Source organism: Semicossyphus pulcher, unplaced genomic scaffold (assembly GCF_022749685.1).
Source record: "Semicossyphus pulcher isolate SPU_LCO1_2020_fin unplaced genomic scaffold, fSemPul1.0.p SCAF_7, whole genome shotgun sequence".
Classification (NCBI taxonomy): domain Eukaryota; kingdom Metazoa; phylum Chordata; class Actinopteri; order Labriformes; family Labridae; genus Semicossyphus; species Semicossyphus pulcher.
Genome location: NW_027211748.1, coordinates 24998928 through 25025686, shown reverse-complemented (window position 1 = coordinate 25025686; position 26759 = coordinate 24998928). Strand labels below are relative to the sequence as shown.

At 40.1% G+C, this 26759-nt stretch overlaps 1 protein-coding gene across 2 annotated transcripts in view; it reads left to right on the top strand.

The window, feature by feature from the left end:
* The window catches only part of astn1 (astrotactin 1), a 440186-nt gene that overhangs the window by 71860 nt on the left and 341567 nt on the right, over positions 1-26759 (top strand). For both annotated transcript variants that reach the window (XM_069684331.1, XM_069684330.1), the window contains exons 2-5: positions 2015-2196; positions 18139-18389; positions 18774-18916; positions 25227-25376. In XM_069684331.1, the coding sequence (XP_069540432.1) occupies positions 2015-2196; positions 18139-18389; positions 18774-18916; positions 25227-25376 (726 nt within the window). The remainder of the gene's footprint in view (positions 1-2014; positions 2197-18138; positions 18390-18773; positions 18917-25226; positions 25377-26759) is intronic.

Here is a 26759-nt window from a genome sequence, read left to right as displayed (position 1 = left end):
TTAATTAGGAGACTTTCTGCATCCATGAGGTGCTTGGCAAAAAGACGAGGTTAAACTCTTATAAACTGAACGTGGCCTTGGATGAAACACTTTTGATGCTGGCTTTTTTCATTTTAAGTTAAATGAATTTAATCGAAAGCGAAGTGTCTTTTATTCAAAAGGTATGAATTATTAATCCAGGTGATGTACAGACACATTCAGTGAGTATAGAGTAAGAGCTGCTTTATTGATAGTACAGATATAAGTGAGTTTGGTACCTAGTAACCAAGATTTGCCATCTGTAATTCTATATATCATCTCCAGTATTAGTGACCCTTGTTTTGAACATTGATTCCGACTTGCTGCGCATTGATAAGTGTTGAAAAAACAGGTAATTTGTTAGTCTGAAAGCAGACTTAAAGATTAACCAAATTCAGGACCATTTTAATCCATATGTCTAGACATCTTTTGACCTGCAAATGTGCAGAGAAACCACGCACTCTGATGAAGAACATCATTCAGCTTCAGCTGCAGTGGGTTTGGAGTTGGTGTTTGGATTGAGTGTGGAGTCTTGTTTGCACTTTCTGTGATCTATATTTCGATTTATGTCTCCCACTCGGCACTCTTACTTCTCGGGACTTATGAGCCTGATGCATCTTTGCTACTCTTCGCACTTGCATAACAGAAAATCAGCCGTAAAGCTCCGTGATGCATTCATAATGTTTTCCATTTCTGCACTGTGTGCTTTGGCAAACAGAACTAATACCTGAAACAGCGAGGAGTGGAAAGGATTGTCTGAGGAGCTGAGGTAACACAAAGCACAATGGTTCTTATGCTCCGCTGCTTTCATGAAACCATCACTGTTTATTCATCTGTATCTTTGGAGAGCGTTTTTTATTCCTCCTAAAACTGATAAAAACGCTGGCAGCTTTTCAGGTGTAGACAGGGTTGATGACTGGCACTGTCTACTCGTAAAGTGCAGTAACAGCCCTGAAATGACTTTTAAAAAACCAATCCAACAGAGAAAGACAGGTGTTAATGTCCATTTAAAAATGTCTTCTAAATTATCTGTGCTCTCTTGCCATTTTAATAACAGTAGAAACTCGGGGTGGGACAAATTATCTATTGCAATATATCGCTGTCCCGACTGGTGTGATCTATGAGCTAATGCTAACATCAGCAAACTGACATGCTAAAAATGGCAACGTTAACATGCTTGCAATTTGCAGGTATCATATTTAGCATTTGACTTCATGAGCTTAGTTGGTTGGCATGTGAACATTTGTTAATCAACACTAAACACAAAGTACAGCTGACTTTATTGCGTGAACGATTGAAGATGCTAGACGAAGAGTCGGACCACATCCAAAGTTGTGTCCATGAACCATAAATGTCTGCCAATTCATCCCGTTCGTGTTAGGATATTTTAATGGATACACGGAAACTTCTCATAGGCCAACAAGCTTCTACTTTTGGTAGCCAAAGTACATTTTTGGTGGCCCAAATTTAAACTTTCCTGAAAAAAACAAATACAGAAAATGCGTTGCAACATAACGCAGCCTACCTTAACTCTGACACTTTTATAAATGAAAAGATATACACACACATTTCAATTAAAAAACTGAAGTTCTTTGAAAACATATGATTAATATGTTCTCTCTCGTTTTCTGCGGTCACAGTCTACCTTTTTCTCTCTTCCCCATCCCTCCTTTCTACAGCTAGTGTGACTCAAATAAAAATAGCATCTGTCCTGGTAAACAGTTAGGATACAATCTAATTAAAACAGCCTACAAGCTGGAATAAAGTCTTAAAATGAACAACATGAACTCGGCTGTATCACATTCATTAACCAGTGTGCCTTTCAAAAGGTAAATCCTAATGATTAAAAACTTAAACCATGATATGTCTGTTCTTTCTGGTGACCTGTTTAAATTCCTGAGTGTTTCCCTGTTGTCACTGGTTGTTCGGATTTATGGGCTGCAAAGGCAAACAGCTTTTCATGTAGTCCCCTCTGTTTATCTGTTGTCTCTGGCAGAGATCTCTGGGAACTCGGAGGACATCCCTCTGGTGCGCTGGAGGCAGCAGTGGTTGGAGAACGGCACTCTGCTCTTCCATATCCACCACCAAGATGGCAGCCTGAACCTCCCCGAACCCACCGAAGACCCGGCCAACAATTCTGCGAAGGAGGAGCTGCGCATCCTGCACATCTCTGTCATGGTAAAAGCCTCTCTTCTGGGACTGAATGTTCACCAAGCAGCTAAAAATGGAAATTGCTTTTAAGTCTAATATTACAATATCTTTTTTCCTGACATGCAGTCAAAATAACTTTTTTTTTTTAATTGGGCAAACTCTTTCATTTGCAAAATTAAAACGATGAAAGGCAGAAATAGCTTTTCTCTTTGACTTCATCATGAGGATGGATGTGGATTTAAATATATAAAGTTGTTTTAGTGCAGTTGAGTTATTTTCCCTGCAGCCGAAACATCATTTGAGATATCATCTCTGAGATAAGATAACATGACCCTCCCTCTTGTTTTGTTTCCCTGTGTATTCCAAATGAAGCAGCTGACTGCACACTTTTTCAGAGGAAAGCTTTTAGGGAGCAGATTAATCCTGCGGATGTCTGTCATGGAACAATGGCTGTTTGAGAGGCAAAAATGTTTCATTAGAAAACTCCGTCTTACAGTTCACTCTCTGGTTTAATAAACTCTTCTTTGTTCCAAAAGTACATGAAGTCTCAGCCAAAAAAAGCTCTGCCACTGACAGATTTGTTTTATTGGACACATACTGGGTGTCTAGCCTGCTTTTCTGCAGCCTGCCACAGGGCACAGCCATGTTCAACATGGAGTATGAGTGTGTTACAACTGTAGAGACCAGGAGGGAGTCGGGGAGGACGTCTGTATTGAAGCACTGCATCTTAGAGATTCAAACATAAAAATAGATTCATGCTTTTACCCTTTTTTATGTTAGAGACATTGTACAGCCTATAGGCAGCAAAAATGTGTATTTATGTGAGGAACATATATTTATGAAGTTCCACATTTCAGTTCGAGAATGTAGATTTTTTTGTATGCCTGCACTGTATCAAACCTTATCTGCGATGTCGGCAGAGAAGGAAATGAATGCTCAGATCTCGCTGCTTCCTCCTCTTGCCTGAGGAAATGTATATTTATTAGATCTTAGATATGCCACACCTACTCCCAGTGCCCTTTTCCAGCCCAAAGACATTACAATCGCACTTTGATGGATGATGTGTATTTTCAGACATTGAAAGCATATTATAGCTGCATACACAAATGATTAGTCAGCTTGAGGAGACTTTTGCCAGCAGCTACAGCTGCTGAATGGAGGCAGGGAGCCACACTTCCTCACCCCCTGAAAGTCACCCATCTTGAGACCTTGAAATAAATACCTAACCTTGACTATCCATTGCATGTTTTGCATGTATTAGCAAACATGAAACTGCTGTAATGCATCCACAGGCTTGAGCGGTGACAACATTTTAAGTGGAAATGAGAAAGCCAGTGCAGAGGTTCTGCTTCTTACCTCTTTGATTTTTCCTCTAATCTCACAGTTTTAGTCCCTGCTCTTTCTGCATTTCACATCCCATCAACCTCAGGTCTGTGTCTTTGTGCTACCTGCTCTACTAATTCCTCCTCCTGAAAGAGCTGCGGTGGCAGCGCTGCCACAACAGTGTTTTCACGAAGGTGTGGGTAGAGAAGGATTAGCATGCAGATATGAGCAGACCGTGACAACAGATGGAAGCGGTGTTGCCGCTGCGCTGCCCAGGCCCCGCTGCAGCTTGCCACCCGGCTGGAGGCCCCGACCTATAAATCCAAAGCCGTGTCACTCGTCGGGCTCCTTGTGGATATAAAAAGGGTCCCGCGAAGGCTGCTTTACGGGCTTTTTAGCTCAAGCTCACACCTGTCACTGGACCTCTCTCCATTGTATGTCTTTGGAGACTGCAGGTCAGCACAGGTAGTGGTGTGGGAGAGATGACAAAGGCAGTGTGAGACAGCTTTGGATGTCTTAGTTGCTCTAAGTCTCAGCAACATAAGAGACCTTTCTGGTTATGCTACGAGAAGTCAGGAGGAAACCCGATCAAACAAAGGATAACTCAGAAACGTTAACATTGTACTGTGACTTGAATTATTGTAACATCAACAACAAGTCAAGTTAATAAGCTTGTGAGTAAAAATAACTTGCTTGCAGGGCAGTCTTTATCATTTTGGCAGGTTGTGGATGACTGCTCATTGAACAGTAGCAGCATGTCATCAGTTTGAGGCACAAGCCTTATTCAACACAGAGATCCTGAAATACACTGAACAACACAATGCTGGACATATTGCTGCTCCAGTGTGAGACTTCACACAGCATGCTGTCTGAGGGGGTGAAATGTAACACAGGAGCGGAGGCCTCTAGTGTGACTTATAACATGTGTGTCAGCAACATTGCTTTCTTAACAAGACTCCTTTTTGTTAACTTAGCTGCTTACTACGGATTCAAAAAGTCACCCACCTGTCCCATCCTACCCCACTTAAACACACCTCTGCTGTCGTAAATAAGAAGGAACAATATTGCCCTCTAATTCCATGTTGGTAACTTTTATACAGAACACTGAGGCGTAATAAAGATGCATTATTCGGGCCTTGAACAGGCTTTGTGATAGGGCTTTGTTTTGCCTCCTAAACTAAATATAAATAACACTAAAGTGTTGCCCCTACCAGTGTATCCTTCATGTCGTCTGTTGATTTAATAGTTTGTAAAAACTCCAAATTTGCTGTGGGTAACGTGTCGCACATTTTTCTCTGCTCTGCTAAAGATACGTGGCGGGTCTTTTTTTAACGGAGGCCGCTTCAAGCACGCGTCAAGCTGAACAGAGCAGATCGTTCCAAACAGGAAGTCACACACGAAAGCAGCATACAGCATCCGGTCATTTCAAAATAAAACACCATGTTCAGACAGTTTTTTCTTTTTTCATAACAACAACACACTGAAATCTTAAAAATGAACACTTTTAATTAAGTAGTGTACTCAGCCATGGTAGAAGCACAAAAATCACAGAATGATCTCTAAATGAGCAGATAATCAACCTCGGAGATGCAAACTGAACTGTTCGTGTGTTGCTCTGTTTAACATTGATGTTATCGCGTGATTTAGCAATTCTCGCGCAATCTTGTGATCTCACGAGAATTGAGAAATAACTCAATTCAATCCAGCTGCTTGGGACAGCGCTTCGCTTCACTGCTGATCAGACACACGCTTCCTGACACCTTCTGACGGACCAGAACCGTGGCGCAGACGGAACGCGCCGGACACGGATCCTGCAGGATCCAGGCGCTACTTCCTTACGATTGTCAACCTTTGTATCAAATAGCCCAAAATTTGCACAGTGTAAAGGTACCTAGATTGGGATCTGACCAGGTTTTAAACAAGGCAACACTTAAGCCAAATAATCTGAGCACTTTATTCGAAGATAAAACCAACAGAAACTCTATTATTTAAACAGTTTGCTTTTTCAAATGTATACTTTTGTCTGACCAAATATACCCAAGTTCTCAATAGTATAATCCAGGGGAAACAGTGGAAACATCAAACGGCATGTTTGCTTGAAAATTTCACAATAGTTTCTTTTTAAATGTTCAAATGAAATCCTGCCTCCCCGTTAATATTTTATCTCAAGGTTTCTGTCTTATGGGGCCGCTGCCATGTTTTCATCAAACACATGAAATGAGCCTGAAGTAGTCCCAGGTCTGCACATCCTGTCCAGGCCGGTTCAGCCGGGTCGGTTCAGCCAGGAAGCAGAACGTCTAATCTGCCACAGTTCATTGCCTGGCCACCACGTCCACCTCGAGACTGTTTACGGCTAATGGATGAGTTGGGACTGCAACATTTTTAGGCTTGAAGACAAGCCAGGCTGATTATGGGTCTGATCCTAAAGGGGAATCGGGTTCAATGAACTGCACCAAAGTTACGGTCTGAAGCCAGAAAACGATTTTTGTTTCTCCAGCCAGCCGGAAAATACATTTTTTTTTCAGTCAGTTGTAGACTTTTTTTCTCTCATGTGCAGAATGAGTCATTTCCAGTCGTACTCCTGTTTTAAAGTTAGACTCTTTCTCATGCAGGGTTCAAAGCTTCTCCCCGTGCGTTCACATCCAACAAGGTGGCCACAGTGTCCTTCACTGACTGCGCTGGATCATCCATAATAGATGACTAACCTTGTGTGTGTCTGTAGCAACACCCGGCGAGGCACTGGCAGTTCAAAACGCACGTCCCCAACTTCAGCTTGAACCCTGCAGGCAGAGACAGCTACAAAGTAAACCCCAACTCTCCAGCCAAATAAAGACAAATGAAAAGACTTCATGTATAAAACAGCATCAGATATTCAATGTAGCATGATTGTTTTTCCCATAGAGACTCTTAAGCTTCAGCCTATCATTGCTATACACCACTCTCCCTTTTTAATTTGCAAATATTAATCAGCTGCTGTATTGCCACGGGGCCGCAATGTTTCAATCCAATCATCACATACAGTACGCAGGTATCCAAACAAACCAAGTCAATTACATTATATGAAAGGCTAACATGGTTTTCCAAACTTGGGGGTTCGATTATTTTTTTCCCTTTTATTGTTTTCCCCTCAGAGAGCCATAAAGCGACTTTCTAATTTCTGCAGGCATTGTAGTGCAACTCAAACACAAAGTATACATGCAATGTCAAAAAGTTCACAGACGAGAGATGAACTAACATGACATCATCAAACGTGGAGACACTCCCCTCTGTAGTCGTCACAAACACTGCAGCGCTGGCCCACATAGCTACTGACATTGTCCGTTCTATGGATGGTGCAGATTTTAGGCTGTATGGCTGGATCTGTTTTACCTCGCCTGTGTTGAAGCCCTAGAGGTACAAGTTTGCTGTGGATCAGTAGTGTGAAATAAATGCCCCTCACTGTGCCCACTCAACCCAAAAGGTGAGGAGCAGTGGAGTCTGTCAGAGCCGTATGGTGGCTGCTGTTAACGGCAGCAAAGTCTGCCAGGCGTCTCCTTTTGTTTCAGTCGGCTTCGTGCTTCCTGAGAAAGGAACGTAAACGGACATATTGCAGGTTCAGAGACCAACCTAACAATAAATCCACGCTTGTGAGGTAGTGAGTTATCTGTACAGTCACTTCATTACTTCTATTGATCCTGGTTGATTCAAACAGAAGTTTCTCCTTTCTAGAGAAAACCCAATAATTCTGTCTGTCTGTGCCACTGTCTGCAGAGAGTATGACTGACTGAATGTGTGCAACAAAGATAAGTGTATACTACCTCCACTTCTTGTCAGTCAGAAGTTTACTGTGTTGATAAGTGTCAACATTTTTGTAGAGCAGAGAATGTTTATTATTTTCGTCATCAATTAATCTGCAGATTATTATTCTTTGATTATTTTACTAATCGATTAGTCTGAAAATGTCAGACTGTGTAAAACATGCTGACAATTTTCTTCCAGCCAAGAGTGACGTCTTCAGATAGCCTTTAAAAAAAAACAAAAAACAGTTCAAATCCTCAGACTTTCATTTACAAACATCAAAAAGCAGCAAGTGCTTATATTTAAAAGGCTAAAACCAGCAAGTGTTTGACATTTTGGCTCGTAAAAATCACCAAATTAGTTTGTCCATTATCAAAATATTTCTGAATGTTTGTTTCCTACCATTCATTACTTGCGTTCCCTGTGGTCTCTCTTTTTGTCTCTGCTTCCTCAACTGCATTATATACCTTGACATTAAAGTATGTTAAGATGGATGCAACTTACAACCGGAGCCAACCGTGGACGTCACACATGCAACACTGTCTGGACATCTGGGAAGTGTGCTCCCGCAATTACCATTTATCGCCATAGGTGCCGCCAAAGAGAACGAAACTGAAATCTTCAAGGTTACCACTTTAAGTTGCTCTTGAAAAAATTAGCACCATAATAACTTTTAGACGTGCACATATGTGCAACCTGTCTCCTATAATACATCCATAACAAAAAATGTTACCCTTGGGTTTTGGAGCATTTAGATGTTTACAGAACATAAAAAAATACGATCAGCCTTATAATAGAAATAAAAAATAATGTATTTTTGTTTTAGAGAGAGGCAACTTTTTGAGGGTTGCTTGCTTCTACCATCTTAACACTTTATTGTAAAGTTTTCTATTGCAGACATATGCAACATTAGGGCTGCATGATACTGGAAAAAACATTGACATTGTGATAACTTTTTGTTCCGCGATTTTTTTGTTTTCTTCGAACACAACACCACCTCTCCTACTTTTATCACACATGGTTCAGCGACTCCGACACCCGCACGAAAATGAAGAGAGAGTACAAGAGGAGCGACACATTTCTTAACATAAATACAAATAGACTTGTGGGTTGCAGTTGCGTTACTTTTACAGTAAACCATCTAACATTTCTAATGATGTTCAAATGTATGTTTAACCAGCGTGACCAGCCTGTGTCTCTTTTGGAAACGAAAGCTTCCTGTCAGCACACACAACCTCTTGTCGAGTGTGCGCTGCAGGTGTAGCCGCTAAAAGTTAACCTGCCACTTGTGGCCACAGCGTTAACAAGCACCGGGACGAGGTGCCACTGATAGCCGGAGTACACATACTTAAAAGCTGACTCACCTAACGGTACGTCTGCCTTGATCCTCCCGCCGATAGGATCTGTGACGGCAGCAGCACCTGTTCATCGCCAGGTGAAACAGACTCTGCAGCACAGCGGTCAGTTCACTATGTGCTCTGATGAAGAGCTGCATTATGTGATACGCTTTTTCTGTTGACTAGTCATGAAAAGGAGAAACGGGCGAGTTTTCAATGGCATATGGAGGAAGACATGAAATTTAGGGACAAAGAAACATCCCCAACATGACATGAACCAACAGGGTTTGTGTTCTGACATTCTTCCTCTGGGGCTTTCAAGGCCTGTGAACGTGTTTCAAAAACCTTACATCGAAACCCTTTTATTTTATTATATCATAGCTGCCAGAGTGATAAATATACCTCTGAGCTCTGTTTTTTACGCTTCCCATCCTTTGGAAACCTGGTTATTTGTTTTTTTCAAGAACATTTTTAAGGATCTCTTAGCTCCAAAGGTGTGAGTCTGCAGTACTTGGTAATCTTTTCTTTTTTTTAACCACTGTTCAATTCATAATTTCTTACTCAATAATTTTACAGGGATCTTTAAAACAGGGTGATTCTACTTATCAACATGTCATCAAATATCTGTGAGAGTGTCCACACAAGCTGATATCATCATTCACCTAATGGGAGGAGATGGTCATTGTGACACAGCTCAGCCGGTGTGATATTGACATTCATGCGGTGACCCTCCTAAAACCCGCGTTGATAGCATTGATCGTATAAACCTTAAATCGATGCGGCCCTGACCACTTGTAAAGCAGGAGCCTCGGCTGAATCCTGGCCTCCAGAGCCGCTCTCTCTGAGCATCACAGCTTGGCGTGTTTTTGAAAAGCCTGCCGAGCGAGACAAACCAATCCATAGCTTCCCTGTGGGCTGTGAGAGAGGCACACAGCCCGAGTGCCCGGCCTGTTTGTTGTGCTGCTCAGTCTCTGATGCAGACAACAGAGCAACATTGGTCCGTTTTCAAACACAACAGCGAAATGAGAATCCCTGATTTAGCTGGGAAAGGGCAGACTTTCTGTCGTTAAATCTGCACTGAGGAATGTTTCTGCTAAAAATGAATCAAAGGACTTAATTGTATCTAAAAGGTGCTTTGGGCCAGCATTAGCAGTAAAGATAAATTAACATGTTTATTAAGAGTATTTTTTTTCTGGTTGGCTTTTAAATACTGCTGCAACTAACAAGTTTTTCCCTATCAATTAATTTGCTATTTATTTTCAAAGGTAATCAAATGATTGTTTAGTCTATTAATTGTAAATTTTGCCAAAGAGACATTACAATAAGTGTATACAATTGTTAGAACATACATACAACCTTGAACAGGCCAGGGGAGTCCAGAGTTCAGTTGATTTTAGTCCTTTTTAGAGTTTAAATAAAATATAGTGTCTTTAAAATATCGAAAGTCTTTGTAGCTTTTTGTTTCTTCACATTTTCAATTAAGGTGCCATGCTGTTTGAGTTCAACCAAAAAACGATGAAAACAGGGTTTGGAGCCAAACCATTTAGATTTTTGGTTATGAAATTTACCAAGAATAATTGGAAGTTGAATTATATAGGAAATATTGCTTTTCATCCCATAGAACACAAAATATAACATGACCCCACTATGGGCTACGTTTCTCCTTTCGTATAATCGCATCCGAAAACAAAACACGTCTCTGCCATCGTTTTGTGGCAACTTGTTGAAACTTAGCAAGCTTGAAATGTAGTAATTAGTAGTAACGTTAACCTTAGTAGTCAATAGTAAGTTTGCAAAACTTACGATGACAGTTACAGCTGGCTCGCGTATCGCCAAAGTGGTTGCCATAGGTTACACATGATGATATGCATAGCGTCACCCCGTCCATTAACGGGATTGGCTCCTTAGGTTTGTGACGTCTCAAACCTGCCAATCTGAAAACGTGTTGTTCAGCCTGTCCTTGGTACACTGCAGTTTAAAAGCAGACAGGCCCAGCCATGGAGATGAGTGCTTATGTTGTCCCTAATATGTCTTGTAGCACATGAAGAACACCACATGGAGATGTTTACAAGGTTAAACACTGGATTTAAACTGGAGGGGGACTTTAGTAGTCGCAGCTCTACTTGTAATAACCTATTTAACTGCGTTAATCTAATTCACATTTGTTGCCATTGTTGTGGTCTTTTCTCTGTCACTATTTTTAACATTTTTAACAAGGAATATAACGTACCCATTCTTAAGTCCACCTACAAAGATCGGATTGACTGGCTGTTTCTTTAACTGGTTAAAATACCTTCTGAGTGGAACCTATTTGAATCTCCAAACAAATAGTAGAGAACTGGGATCAAGCTAGTAGTTCTGTCTTCATTTATATATTCTACAATAATTGAGCTGAATTTACACAAACATTTTCTACTGGAGAATAAAGTTTCAGTGTCAGCTCAGAGGACCAAACTACCAAACCGTGACATATGTTACACTGTATTTTTTCTATTAATCTTTTTCACTCGGCTCTCGTGTCTGTGTCGCGCCTCCAGCTGTGTCTCAGTGAGCACACAGGAAAAGTCAGTGTGACTTGATTTGGCGTCAGCATCAAATAATTTCCGCTCTGTGTTGGGATTTCAGCGAGAGCCAGCGTCTTACAAAGCACACAGCATGTTTTTAATAAACCACACTTGCACAGGAGCTGAAATGTTACATGCTGCTCGGCTGGTTTATTGTCCCTTTTGCAAATGTATGGAACGCCACACTGGCTCTGTACTGAAAGAAAAATGAACAATGAACTTTTAGCCTCAATTTAATTTCCTACGCAGGCGGCCATGACTGAAAGGAAGGACATGAAAAAAACTGAAAATGCAGATGCTGCTTTAGCCATGTCAGAACTCTTGTTGCCTTTGTTTTTTTTCCATTTTCAATCTGCTGTCATACCTGCTGGTAATATTTTGTTTCACGGCCACCAGCACCACTGAAGAAGAAAGGGACGTCTCTCTACAGACACCTTCATCTAATCCATAAATGCTAATCAGGAATGAGACATGCCACAGCGCTTTCTTTACAAAGAAGTAGTCCCCTACATCCTTTACAAAAGAAGTTAAAACAAACCTGTTTTTCCAGAAGGAAGATTTGAGTAATGGATAAGAAAGGTAAGGGATGTTATAAAAGGGGAAGAGATGATGGTCCAAAGGTGCGTGACAAAGGTTTCTTTCAAGTGTGTCTGAAGTTATTGAAAGTGTTTCGTGACATTCATCTCCTCGAGGCAAGATCTTCAGTCTCATCTGAACCCAAATACTCATAATGATCAGTATTCCCAACACTAGCAGTAATTGAATATCATAAGGTTCCATGCAGAACACTCATCTATTATATGCCTCGCAGTCAACAGAATATTTTTAATTTAGGAGTATTTGTAGAAACATGGTGAATTGCTGCCTGTCATTGACTTGCCCCAGATGAATTAGTCTCACCTGAACTGGTGCAATAATGAGTTTCAGATCTGCGCAGAGGAAACTTTGGGAGTGATAGTCGTTCTAACCTGTCACACATTTGTGCCAACTGAGATTGAGCACATGAATATATACAGATACAAATAATGGAAGCAGCTAAATATGGAACAAAGCAGAGATTAAAATTAGATTTAAATTAAGAAGGGACAATCACAAACATTGTGATTGGTATTTTGGGACTACAATCGGAAAATGCATGTAATGTGGATGCTATAGACTCAGGATGAACTCATTTAACGTTAACATATTTGGTTGTCGGAGGTTAACTCATGCATCAAGGTGGCATAGCCTATTTTTTTCCCCCAGATAGTGCTACATTCTAATGATTTATCAGTGTTGAAATCACAGCCGTTAACAAAAGAAACTGTAAAAAAATACCAGTAATATTCCACATACTGGTCCCCATACAAGCTTGCTGCAACAAGACAAATCCTGCCTGCATAGATTTCATGTCACAATCAAAGCTACAGACATGGTATTTGAATGTCATGGCCACTGGATAATATATTCTCAAGTCTTTACATAAGGGCATAGGCCAGAAAAAAAGGAATATGTTAAAATATATAAATAAAATTAAATATATAATGGCTCTTACAGGAGCGATTCTCCCCTGGAAAAAGCCACTGTCAGTCAAAGCTGGTGTTCTCTGTAATCGATAGAAGCAATAATATTTGAAATTGGTGCCATAGCTGTGGAGAAAGTTGTACAAACAGCTCATGGTTTCACCCATTCTACATTCCTACAACACCCAGAGTGCATTGCGCCCCTCTCTCTGAAAGGAACGGCCCAGAGAGAAACACTGGAGTGAAACATTACTGTTTTTCACTTGAGGGCATTGATGGCTGCAGGCGATGGCTCAGAGCGGTACAGAATCTCAAATATGACGACCACATACCGGTGGATTAAAAAAAATCTGCAGTCTACATTTCAAACCTGTCGATTTTGAACGAGACATGACATCGGAGGCGGGCGTCCTAGATTGAGGAAGTGTAGTTTAGCAAGCGGTGCCAGACTATGTAATTGCATTTTTTACCATAATGGCATTACCTCCCCATAATAGCATGATAGGACTGAGGTTAAAAATCGGCGAACTGGCCCTTTAAGGTAGCACAACACAAGATGGGACTCTACATTAATACAAACTTTTAATCATTTTCCTTGAGCTCTTTAAAGATCTGATTACTATAACACTGATTTATCTTAAGAGGAAATATGTTTACATGAATGTGCTTTGTATCCCACATTAGTGGCCTCTCACCACACAGACTCGAACACTATCATGGCGTCATGCTATATTAGCTTTATGAAATACTTCAAATTGAATCAAATGGTTCAAACCATATCTGTCATTAATACTCATTTCCAGTGGAGAAAGCCTCCATGACGTGTGTGAAATGGGGTTGTGACTTTCGCATTTGTTCAATGTCGAAATCAACGCTGGAACACAAAGCCTACTGCATCAAACTTCACTTTCATCCCTTTTTATGTTTTATTATAATTTATATTTAGCTTATTTTGCTCTGACAGTTTTAACCGTCGCTTCAGGAGTTGGCGTAACAAATGCATGAGAGGTTTCAGAACATCGAAACTGTCATGTTCCATTTCTTATACTGTAACTTGATATCAAATCCAGTCAGCTGCCCTTTGGCTATCGTAAAGTTTATTATATTAAAAGCAAGAAACTTCCTTTTGCTATCTTGTAGCTGTCAGATGATTTCCATCTTCCAACCTTCCTGCTCCTTGATGTCGTGCATTCAGAGACTAAGTGACAGATTGATTGCTCAGCTCTAATACCACGCCTGCTCTGTCAGGCTGAGGAAGGCCATGGCTTCTCTCCTCCATTCAGGACTTACATGACAGGGGTGTAAGTCATAAGGAGCACTGGTGCCATTATAACATCATCCTCGTCCGTTAGTAAGTGGATTATGGGGCTGGAGCGCTGGCATGCTGTGATGTGTGGTTTGGTTTTATTGGCTCTATAAGAGGACACCGTCCACTTAGTCCTCACTTTGATTCTAAGTAACGTCTGACATTGAACAGTTTTCCATATCGTCTATATTAGCCTGCTCCACGCATGGGTGCTAATGCAGGTTGATGGGTTTGAATTACATTTGTCACTGTGGTAGATTTGATTGAGGACCATTTGGAGTACTTCACATCTGACATCTTGTTCCAGTTTGCTCAGAGATGAATGAAGTAATGGCCGTACTTAACATCAAATCTGCCATCCGGTACTTATATATTTATACGCTCAGCTATCAAATATGAAAATTCCTCAACTCTACTCATTATTTTATCATATTACTAAGAACAAGAACTAAATTACACCTCTTTTTCTCTACAATAAGAAGAAGTTAAGGACTTAACAGGACTTGTGGCGAAATAAGAAAAAGCAAATGGTAGAGTAAAATGAATGTGTTACTGCAAACCAAACCAAAGTTACTTTAATCAATTGGTATTAATAGTTTTTTTGCCCATTTACCTGTAGAACTTGGCACATTTTGAGGTACCGTGGCCTTGTAAAGTTGAATTTGCTAACATGTAAGGAAATTATGGAATCAAGCAACATTAGCATTTATTTATATCACGTCTCTGGCAACCTTACAAATATAAGTCCAATATTCACTCATCTTCTAGCTGCCAAATGCAGAGGGAAAAATCTGGCTTTTAAGCTCCTCTTGGTTTACTAAATCTAAACTCCCCATCTTACTTTGTCTGTCTGCCTATTGGCGCTAGAGAGGTGGTATAAAGTGTAAAGAACCTCATTGCTGATTAATGACTTATCAGGCTGAACCTTAACAGTGAAGCTGCAGGTCAAAAAACACTCTCTGCTTTGTCTCCATTTTACCTGCAAGTAGCCCCTTTTATACTGCGAGTTTTTAACCAAATAAGAGGTGCAGCTTTAAGCAATGTGTTTGCATTCATGAAACCTGAACACATACTCAATTAGTCTAAGTTTCATATTTATTTTAACTCCTTTAGGAAATTATGAAGACCATTTACATTTAAACTCCCTAAATTCGTAATCGTATTTAGTGCACAGTTACTGTTTTAGTTGAGTCTGAAGAGGAGACTCTATCAGTGACTTTCACCGTGCTGAAAATGTAATCATTAGAAACCAAATGACTGTGGTCTCCTTTCTGACCACTGTGCATGCAGATTTCCTGCATAAGTGGCCCGTATCATGGTGTCATTTGTTAATGTCCTTGACTATGCAGATTAAGCAAACAACTTATGCAAATAGACCTCTACTTTTGCCAGTTTAAATTAATATGAGCAACAGAAACCCTCATTTTCATGCAGCCTCAGAATTCCTAATATGTTTGAATATGGATATTTTATGTAAATGGCTGATTAAAATCTATATTTCATTTCATCGTTTCTGCTTATCTCCTCGCTGCTTTGCTTGTTTGACTGAGCTGACACAGTGTTTAATTTTTAATTGTCTTTTTTTACTTTCTGTTCTGTTTTCACACGACGACTATTGCTTTTCAATTGGTTTCTTTTTCATATTAATGTATACACCGGCCTCTGTGTTGTATGTTACCTCTTTTATTCTATTTAACAGACTTTCACACATCTTGCTGAAGGCAGAACTTACCCAGTTTTTGTACTTCTTCTAAGTGGGTCTGTAATTTTCCAACTGAGCGACACTTTTTTTCTTTTTTACACTCGTCTCCAGTGGCAAATTGCCTCTGTCTTTCCGTCTTTGTGCTGTCACCTTGACATTTCCATAACTCTTTCTGCCATTTTCCAAATTGTACTATGTATCAAATGTTCAGTTCCTGGCTGGGTAGCATCAAGATAAGGGCCAACGATTTTGTAAATTGCACATACTGTACATGTCAAATTATGGCGCGTTACAATCTTGACCGCGCGTTATCTCTTCCTTCCTGTCACTTCTCTAAATTAGCTCTTTCAGTGACCTTAAAAAAATAATAGAAATAAGTTTGAACCCAGAAATCTGCTCTTCTATTCAGGGAGGAGATATGGCCTGATATTCAAACCGACAATCGCTGTCTGTCTCCCGTGTTTCCACAGGCTGTGCTTTTGACTTGCCATGACTTTGATCCGTATCCTGCTTCTTGGCAGGATTCTCTGACTCTTTTCTCGCCTTTCTGCTCTCTCTTTGACTCTCTCCCTTTCACCGTCTCTCTTTCTCTCTGCTTTCTGTCTGATTGTGTCTCCGTCCCGCCTGCTAACCTGTCCTCAGGGCAGGCTCAGCGTCCTTCATCTGTCCATCTCGTGCCTGCGCCCAATCCTTTATCCCTCAGGTGCTGGTGTGGATGCTGCCACATCCCTCAACCCCACAAAGTGGCTCACAATTTATTAATATCAGGGAGGAAAAGAGTAAAATGGAAGCGATCGTGTGGCCTGACCCAGTCATCTGATATCAGTTCTTTTTGGGATATATATGAGCTGATATTCAAAGTCACATTCAGCTTCTATCTTCCTTAGTTTTGCTTGCTGTGAGCAAACTTTTTTCCTCTAACTTCTCCCAGAGAGACGAGCAGTCAGACTGTCACACAGGTTTCGAACACAATGTGAGGTTGGCCAAACCCATTTGGAATAAAACAAAGCCAAACAACTGTTCATCAAAGTAACCAGCTGGTATTATCCTTAAATACAGTGGTTTCCAAAGCATCAGAAACAAAACAGGGGGCCTCTACATTTACATAATACATCTACATTTATATATTTCTGTTGACAGACATGAGGCTGAGGTAAAATACAAAGCACAATCCTTGCATTTAATGTCTTTGCACAGAGCAAAACTGCAAACACTGAAAGCAGTGCACTAGCTTTTAGCAGACAAATATAGTCCTATTTATTACAGAGGAGTACATTAGAGGTGAGGAGGTGGTCTTTAAGAAATCGAGTTAGTACGAGTAGCTTGTATTTGTTAGCAAGTACAATACTCAAGTACTTCTGAGGTTCTCAACGAAGTAAGAATAACAGTGGCCACTTGAGAAGGTCACAGCACTTAACCAGCCATTGATCAGCAAGACATCTTTTAAAAGGAACAAACCAACGAGTTACAACATTTTCATCAGAAAGAAAGATTCCTCTTTAAAGATCACAGCTAGCTCTTTTCATTGTGTTTCTAATCTGTGAGCTAAGCTAAGCTAACCGACCGTAATTATCATATAATCACAAGTTTGGTATTTATGTGCTCATACTTTTTTATCTCTAGTCTTATAGTAGAAGCGTTGCTCTGTTTGGGGAAGAGCTAAGTGCGTGACAGAGGGGTGGTAAAACGAGTGAGAGAGAAACAGAAGTGTCGCGGCCGGAGCAGCAAGTGATAGGTAGCTGTATAAACAACAGAGCTAATGTACAGTTTAGGCTGTGTGTGTGCATAGTAAAGCTTACGAAGCGCTCCCGTGTCTTGCTTGCTGCGGGCGGATTAAAGTGACGGGAGTTAGCCCGGAAGCTAGCTACAGCTTCAGCCCTGGAGCAGAACAACAATAAGTCTCCCCTGTGCTTACTGACTATGGTCGGGACGCCGAAGCAGGACAAGTTAGCAATGGCTTGGCTCGTTAGTTTCCTCCACTGGTTTGTAGCGGGCGGTGTATTATAGCTTTTGTATTATTGTGATAGCGTTCAGGGACTCTGGAAAGCAATTTGAATTTTGTTTTAAAAGTGACAGCCCTGGTAAGGACATCGACCTCGGTGCTTTCAGTGTAGAGACGGTTATTAGCTGCTGACTCCTGCTTACATCCTACATGACTTTAAATGACCAGATATCAGCCAGCAGCCATACCCTGAACATCCCTGTACTCTGTCTCAAGGTGAAATGAACACAGTAGCATGAGCGCTGCTGTCATTTAAAAACACTGCAAGTGTTATTCACTAAATTGCATCTGCAGCCTTTTTCAAATTGTGCTGTTGGCATCACAGCTTTGACTTTGATCTGTATTCCACTTGGCAAGAATTTCTCAATATGTTCTCCCCTTTGACTCTCTCTGCTTCTTTCTCCTCTCTCTCTTTTTTTTCTGTCTCCCCTCCAAATGCCATCCTCCTCCCCTCAGGGCGGGATGATCGCCCTTCTGCTGTCCATCCTGTGCCTGGTCCTGATCCTCTACACCCGCAGGCGATGGTGCAAACGCCGCCGCATCCCTCAGCCCCAGAAGAGCGCCAGTGCCGAGGCAGCTAATGAGATCCACTACATCCCCTCCGTGCTGATGGGAGGTCAGGCCAGAGAGAGCTTGAGGAACTCCCGGGGTCAGGGGCCGAACTCCAGCGGTACCCTCAGCATCCGGGAAACACCGATTCTGGATGGGTACAAGCAGGGTTTGAGTGGATGAGGGATGGATGTTATCTGAAAAAGTTAAACTGTATAATGCAGTAGCTGAATGTTTATCTATGTAACAATCTTTTAACAATGTGAATATGGGTTTTTATTCCACATTTCCGGCTGACAACAAGGTTAAAATTCACCACCTGGAAAGCATCTAATTTAATAAAACTCGGGCACAGCACAGTTTTATTTCTAAGTTTATAAGTTTAGAAATCTGCAGTAAGTTTTGCAGATTAAAAAACTCCTTATCTATCAGCACATACAGTCACAGTTCAAAATCTTGCATCATCAAGCGTGTTAGCCGATTTATTCTCATCTAGATAAGTCAAATAGTGTAACACTAATTGATTTCTTCCTCATCCCTAGCTACGAGTACGACATTACCGACCTGCGTCACCATCTGCAGCGCGAGTGTATGAATGGTGGCGAGGAGTTTGCCAGCCAAGTCACCCGTACACTGGACTCCCTCCAGGGCTGTAATGACAAGAATAATATGGACCTCGCACCTGGTGAGTTGATTGATGCACAAACAGTCCAGTCAGAAAAGACAGTGTGGATTGACTTTCCTTTACTGTATTTCTTTATTTCATATCAGCACAAAACACAACACATACAATAAAAGACAAAGACAACAACAGAGGGATAAAGACAGGAATAAACACACTTGCAGTTAAAGCGAACTGCTTGAAAGTGTGAAAGCCTTGTGTGACAGAAATGGTGATCCGTTCTCTGTTTATAACCAAAGAATCCAATCCAATCCACTTTATTTATATAGCACATTTTAAAAACAACAAGGTTACCAAAGTGCTGCACAACAGATAAAAAGATAAAATAAGTAAAGTCCAAATGTTAAAATAAATATATAAAAAGTAAAAAATTAAAAGACACAGTAAAATAAAAGCAGATAAAAGCACTAAGAAATACATAAAACACAAAACAACAACCAATGATTTAGAAACAATAAAAGACAAACAGAGACCACACAACTCTCATGCTGGATTAAAAGCCAAGGAATAAAAATGCATTTTAAGACGAGATTTAAAAGTATCTAGAGTGGGGGCCATTTTGACGTGGGTGGGTAGCTCATTCCACAATTGAGGAGCTACCACTGAAAAAGCACGGTCACCCCTGTGCTTATGTCTACTTTTTGGGATGACAAGACGCAGCTGATCAGCGGACCTCAATGCTCTTGAGGGGATGTAGGTGTGTGTGAGGTCTGTGATGTACTGAGGCGCCAGACCATTTAATGACTTAAAAACAAACAATAGAATCTAAAAATTAATTCTAAAATGGACAAGGAGCCAGTGGAGGGAGGCGAGAACGGGGGTAATGTGTTCATGCTTGCGCATTCCTGTTAAAAGATGAGCAGCCGCGTTTTCATCAGTTGTGGAAAAAAGATGCAGCACAATCTTTTGTACTTCTATTACTTTTTTTCATCCGTAAAAGAGGTGATTTTTATTATTATTATTACTATTATTGTTATGAGTGTTATTATTATTTGAAGTTTCTAGGTATTGGTGAACTGCAGCCTCTTTTGGTCTGAATTGTGGTTTAAAAAAACCCAATATAGATTAAATATAAATTAAACCTAGCATTTTATACTGTTGTATTGGAAGCAGGCCACTTTTTAGATGAAAAAAAAAAATTACAAGTGCGTCCTATTCACCAAATTTTACTGTAAATGTACTACAACCCCAGCCGCAGTAAAAGGAAGGTGTATATTGCACTCGTATTTGTAGGATGCCTGGACCCCAAATTACTCTTATTGCCCAGGATGACTCAAAAACTTGGCAACAAGAGGAGCATTTTTTATTCCCACAGTAGGTGGTGGAGGCCAAAACAAGAGGAAAACACATTTTTACAACAGAGTTTTTGACATAACATGGAGGAAAAAGCACAGGTGACACAAACGTTTCATCCTGATGGCTCAGCTCAATAAAGTGTCTACTTAAACATGGCGGTGAGTCAGCATGCACAGTACCAGGACCCTGAAACAGGCTCACCTGATGGCTGTGCTCTTGTTTTTAATGTCAACAATCCCAGTGCTTTACATCACTTGGCAGGCTATAAATACATTTGTGTTTGTTTCCTTTTGTTTTTGCTTTTGCTCCCTCTGTGTGTATGCTGTAATGCACTTTGGATCAACCATGTAGTGTGTAAAGTCATGGACGGATTATCACGACGACAGGCGGTGGGCACAAACTCATCATGGGCCCTATCCAAACGCAAATAGGTCTAGTACATGCGCACTACCCTAAACAAATCACAATCACGTTCCACTTGCTTTTTGTTGAAAACTGTCGAAATCCTGGATATTTGATGTAGCAAAGCAGCATCTTTAGCATCTCTTTCTTTCCTTTGTTTGACTTTTGTCAACCTGCTGAGCAGACGTTTCTCCAGTTTCAAAATGTTGTTTGGACCACGAAATAGAAAGTTATTATGTCCATGGGATTGAAATTGAATTAAAAACCAATCCAACAATTTGATTCAAACAAAATTGTCAAAAAAACATTAATTTCCAAACTAAAATACTTTACACATAAAAAAAAGATATTAATTCTTAAGGACAAGGGCCCCCCCATTGCCCCAGGGCCCTGGGCTTGTGCCCACTTTGCCCATGCAGTAATCCATCTATGTGTAAAGTGCTATATAAATAAAGTTGATTTGATTGATAATGTCTCTGACAAAGCTCGTTTTGACATACATTTGTCACAGGGCCAGAGAAACTCCACCCAAGCTAAATGAATGCTAATATTGATCTTTGTCTGCTCAATGCCTATGTATGCAGTGTGATGACTAAATCCAGGTTGAGGTCTAAAGCTACAGATTACTTCTGTTATTTTCAGAACAATACAGACTTTGTCTTTTGTCTAAAGTGCTTGTTTCCTTAAAGCTCCTTTGAGGAGTCTTTCACTGGTTATGAAACAGACTGAAATTCATTCTGATGACTCTATATGACCTACAAAAGCAAACCAGACCATCAGCGACAAGATTGATTATTTCTATATAGTTATTTTTAATGCCTGAAACGGCTGGCGGAGGTAGGTGTCAGACGAAGCATTTAACTGCGCGCTGCCTTTGTTTACATTTCCTGGGGCAAAGATTTGAAGTGAGTGATACATGTGACTGTTAAAGAAAGCAGGATGATATTTTTTGTTATAATTCACCACTTAAACATGTACAGGACACAAATGAGCAAAGAGATAAGAGGTACAGCTTTGTCCACAGGGGGCGCCAAAATCAACACAAACCAAACGTTTGTCACAGGAGCTTAAAGAAAGTAGGTGACTTGATTAAAAGTTAAACATCTAGCTGTATTTTTCTCTACATTTATTTAATGTTTAACCAACTTAATATTTCAGTGATGCATTAAACTAGGTCGGCTAAAAATAATCACGTATTACTGCTTTAACTTTTCAAGGTATCGACATTCATAATTGAACCATTAATACATTATTAGCCGAAAGTTTCTTTAATTATTGTTCTATGTTGGGATACCAAGGGGGTTAATTGCCTTTTCTTTTGTGCCTAAATGAACATTTTTAATCGTTTTGGAATCTATTTAAAATCTAACTTGGGTCTGTTGCTGAAGCTTTCAGAGGTTTGTTTTCTTCACCCCCTTCGCTGTCATATATTTTATAATAAAAAATCAAGTAATAAGATAGTATGTCAAAAAGGTTGCATTTAATGGTATTGGGAAGGATGTAAGCGCACAACAGTAATTGTTTTCTAAGCAGGGGAGAAGATAATTACGTTAACACAGCTGCAATAATTGAAATAATCAGTGTGAAACCACAGAAAACTAATTGGAATTTTAATTAAATACCTTTAACGTGTGTTATTTTCTCACAGAGGTGCAAAGTAATCATCAAAATGAATAAAAATAGAATAGAGGACAAATATTGTGGAGTTTCACAAACATGAAACACTTTGTATGAGTGAAATACTTTTATGATCAAACACAAATAAGCCCGTACTTCTGCAGTTTGATAATCACTATAAGGACATTAGTTATGCGAGTGTTGAGACAGTAAACCAAATAGAAAATTAAACTGCAGGTTTTCCTTCAGAGAGTTTGTTCCTCACACTTGAAATAACCAAAAGGCTTGTGTTCCTGCCAAGAATTTGTTTGAGAAACATTTGTTTTCCATAATCAGCGGACGTTGCAGTTGAGCTCCATTCCCATGAGAGTGACTCTATGCAGTGGAGAAGTTTTAATGCAGGTACACCCTCTGAATTTCAATCAGCAGCAGATTTATCAAGAGATCAGTTATGGTGACGGAGCTCTCCCACAGTGTTCTTATAAAATCCTAACAGGCCAACCTCAGAGGGGATGGGAGCGGAATAATCCCGTGCATTATGCATTTAGGATGGTTATAGTGATGGACTGGACGAATAGAAAATGAAGGCAGCAGGTCATGCATAGAATACCGAACAATAAAAACAACTAGAGGTCACGAGTGTAGGAAATTTGGGCTAAAATAACAACGATTTCAGTGAATATATATATTGTCTGCGCTGACCTTTCTTCTCAGAATAGAGTAATAGTAATGAATACATAAAGAAGTGCATTAAAATAGTATGTCACTTTAACTTATGCCGGTTTCCACTTGTAAAATCAATATTGCATCTTTTTACTGTCATAATGCAGTATACCTCATAGCATAGCTGCTTGCTTGCATTAAACACCCCATTTAAATGATACAATACAGCTTTTATTTACTTTTCAACTATTAAAACACAAACTCTACATGTAAAATTGGATTTATGTGTTTAAACGTATTTGGGCACTTAAAGTTACGATGCAAAGACCTGACATACATTGATCGGATGATTTGTGAGGTCTTTCTGATTGTTTTTAGTGGAAACAGTCTCTGCCCAAGACTTAAAGTATTCTCTTTTTGGTATTCTTTTAGGTGTAAAAAAATATTATGCTAATACTGACAAAAAACGTATGATTTTTTCCCCTATACAGCCACATGAAACAAATTAATTTAATGTAATCTATCATCTAAATAAGGTTTTATTAAGGTTTGAATATGGTAAATTATGTTTGCCTTCACCTTTACAGTTACAAAATATACATTGAAAACATATTTAAGTATTTTTGAGCTCTTTCCACACAAAAAAAAGGTAATTGTGAGGTTACTTCATTAAAGTCGAGATGAAACGGCTGAGAAGGTTGAGAAGTGGGCGTAGACAGACGTTCTCCACAGCACAGTAGCTAGCTAACTGACCGAGCGTTCTTGGTGCTCTGCGGCTAAATGTTGCAGATTGATTGACAGGTGGAGGTCATGATATTATTGGTTGGTACTAGCTTACGTAAGCACATGTGATATTTTGTTTTACAGGAAGAAAAAATGATCGGATTTTGATATAAGAATACGAAGAAATGGATTTTCTGTATTTTTTTTGGCCTATATTGTCAAATAGATGCACAATATTACTGGGGATGTGATCTAAAAGGATTAAAATTTTTCATTTCAACTCGACTTTAACAAACTTAAAATCATCATATACATGATTTCCTTTAACAGTACATGGGCTGACCTGTTTTGTAATATATTTGCATTAAATGGCATGCTACTCTTTTCCACACCTTTTTCGTCATGTTTTAAGACATAAAATGCTCTGCTTGTAGTAATAAATTCTGTCTGATATGTTTTTTTTTGCAAAATACATTTAATTACCGTGTAAAAATCCTACCAAGGCATCTCCGCATCAACCGCCCCCTCCGTCGCTAAAACAAAGCACGTCTCTGCCATTGTTTAGCGGCAACTTGTTGAAACTTAGCTAGCTTGAAATGTAGTAATTAGAAGTAGTAACGTTAACGTTAGCAGTCAGTAGTGAGATTGCAAAATTATGACGTGGGTTACAACTGGCTCGCGCATCGCCATAGGTTACACATAATGATATGCATAGCGTCACCCCGTCCATTAACGGGATTGGCTCCTTAGGTTTGTAACGTCTCAAACCTGCCAATCTGAAAACGTGTTGTTCAGCCTGTCCTTGGTACACTGCAGTTTAAAAGCAGACAGGCCCAGCCATGGAGATGATCTCTTATGTTGTCCCTGATATGTCACATGAAAAACACCACATGTTTACAAGGTTACCTCATACATTGTGTGTATTACTATGAACATTTTACTCTCACATTTAGTTTAGTTACTGTTTGCCCCTTATACTTTTGTGGCAGAATTGAAAGTGTCACATTCCCTGTATGGGGAACCTACTCTCTTTCCATTGGCTGATAAATTAATGAAACATTAGGATTCTAGCTGAACCGTGAATGAACTATCAGCAGGATCCATCAAGTAGTTGAACAGATGTCCCTAAAGTAGTGCAGGTAGCAGGGCTAAAACTGTGTGTGACTCATTTAACAAAAACAATCGTATTTTTTCGATGAATTATTCCTCCGAGAATATTGCTACATAAATTATACTTCTATTATAATATGTTTTCTTGCTTCTCAGGAACTTCATCTCTTAATATTCCCCAATTAGATAATGCCATCCTCTGAGACTTGAATGCTTTCTCTATATTCCCTTAATGAGTTTTAATTTCATGCCAGCTTTTCTCTCTTTAAATTGGCTGTTTGTCTTTTCCCACAGTAAACAACATGCCAGATGTGTCTGTTAGCATTGCTATACTTTGTGTTTGCTACATTGTGGTTTTAAAGCCTCTTAGATCCAGCTAAGAACAACACATTTTTCCAAGTGGCTGCTTTCTCATTTCAGAGAGCGATCTTTCAGTCTGGCCTTTTTCTACTCCTACCTTTTTATTTTCCAGCGTTTATAATCCTATTCCACTTCTCCACAGTGAGTGACAACACCAAGCTGGCTCTAATGAACAAGTACAAGGACAACATCATCGCCACGAGCCCCATCGACAGCAACCACCAGCAGAACACTCTGCTTCCACACAACACCTCCACCAGCCAACGCAAACGGCTCTCCAGCAACACCCGTGGTGAGTCACCGTCTCCCATAGATTAGAGAGAATAGGAGACGACAGGTCACCACCGCAACGTGAGTCTACCCACAACCAGCTGCAATGAGCAGAAACACTTTGTAGCTTTACTGTTTTAATTTTACATGTCGACACTGTGGCTGGCAGGGGAAAGCCTTGTGGATTTAATGCATCTGATATTTGTTTAATTTAGAAATAGTTAAGTTAGTGCTGCTTTTTGAAATATCTCATTAAAAAAAATGCTGAAAAATACATCAAGGGAGTTTAGATTTAAAAAAACAAGTCTGTCCAGTTAATAACAGACTTTCAAGTCAAACTGAAATTTAAATTATTCTTTCATTTTGTACAAGGGAATAAAAAATTCAATTAATTTCTTTTCTCTAAAGGAAAAAGCAGGTCCTGGCAGGAGGTGTTGCGTGAGCACTGTATTAGCCGAGCAGCAGCAGCTTCAGTGATCCGGCTGTGTCCTCATAGTATCAGTTCAGGCTCGCACTGATTCTAGATTAGTTACTTTTGGCTACGCTCCGAGCACAACTCACTATCTCTGCAGGTAAAGGCGTAAAATGGAATAAAATAGACCTACGAATTTGAGTGCCCCCTGCCCTGGGCCTGACAACTCCGAACTCCCATTGGTCTGAGCTGCTGTGCTAGTCTGAGAAGTGACCACTAACAGACCCTGCGCTCAGAGCCTCGACACCGGGCAGAGTTAGCCTGCTCCAGGAACTACTCTGTGCCAGATCCCCCTGGCCTATTCGATGGCCACGTCTGGCCCATGTATTTGCAACACAAGGCTAACTTAGCTCTTGCTCTCAGCTGTTAGAATGAGCGAACGCTAGAATCAGTTGCGCCCTGATTGGACAGTTTAGCTTCCTCTGATTGGATTGTCAGTGGACAACGTGGAGGCGCGCTGATTGGCTGGTTAGCTGAGGCGTACTTGCACATAGGAAACTTCTGTCTCTGCAACTCGGACTTTCTAAAATCTTTAAATATTGTGGCACAAATTCTCAGCACACAAACACAAATAGTTTCTACAGCTACAAAAACTTTTTACACATTTTTGCAAATCTTATCTGTGAGCACAAAATATTTCTACACTTCACAAACTTGAATGCGTGAGGACAATTTTTTTACGCATTCCACTGCAGAGTGTGAAATTATTTGTGAACATTATTTTACTAGCTAAGAAATCTTTTTGACTCCATACAAAGCAAAGTTTTAATCAGCTGTTTTCACACGCCGTTATGCAGCCGGTGTTCACAGCTGTATTTACTGAATAGAAGTGTGTCTGTGTAGACACGTTGTAAGAGTCTTAAGAGCATTGTTTAACAGAATGTGAGAGCCTGGGTTGTTAGGAAACCAGCAGTCAGCTGCTGCAGTGGTGAG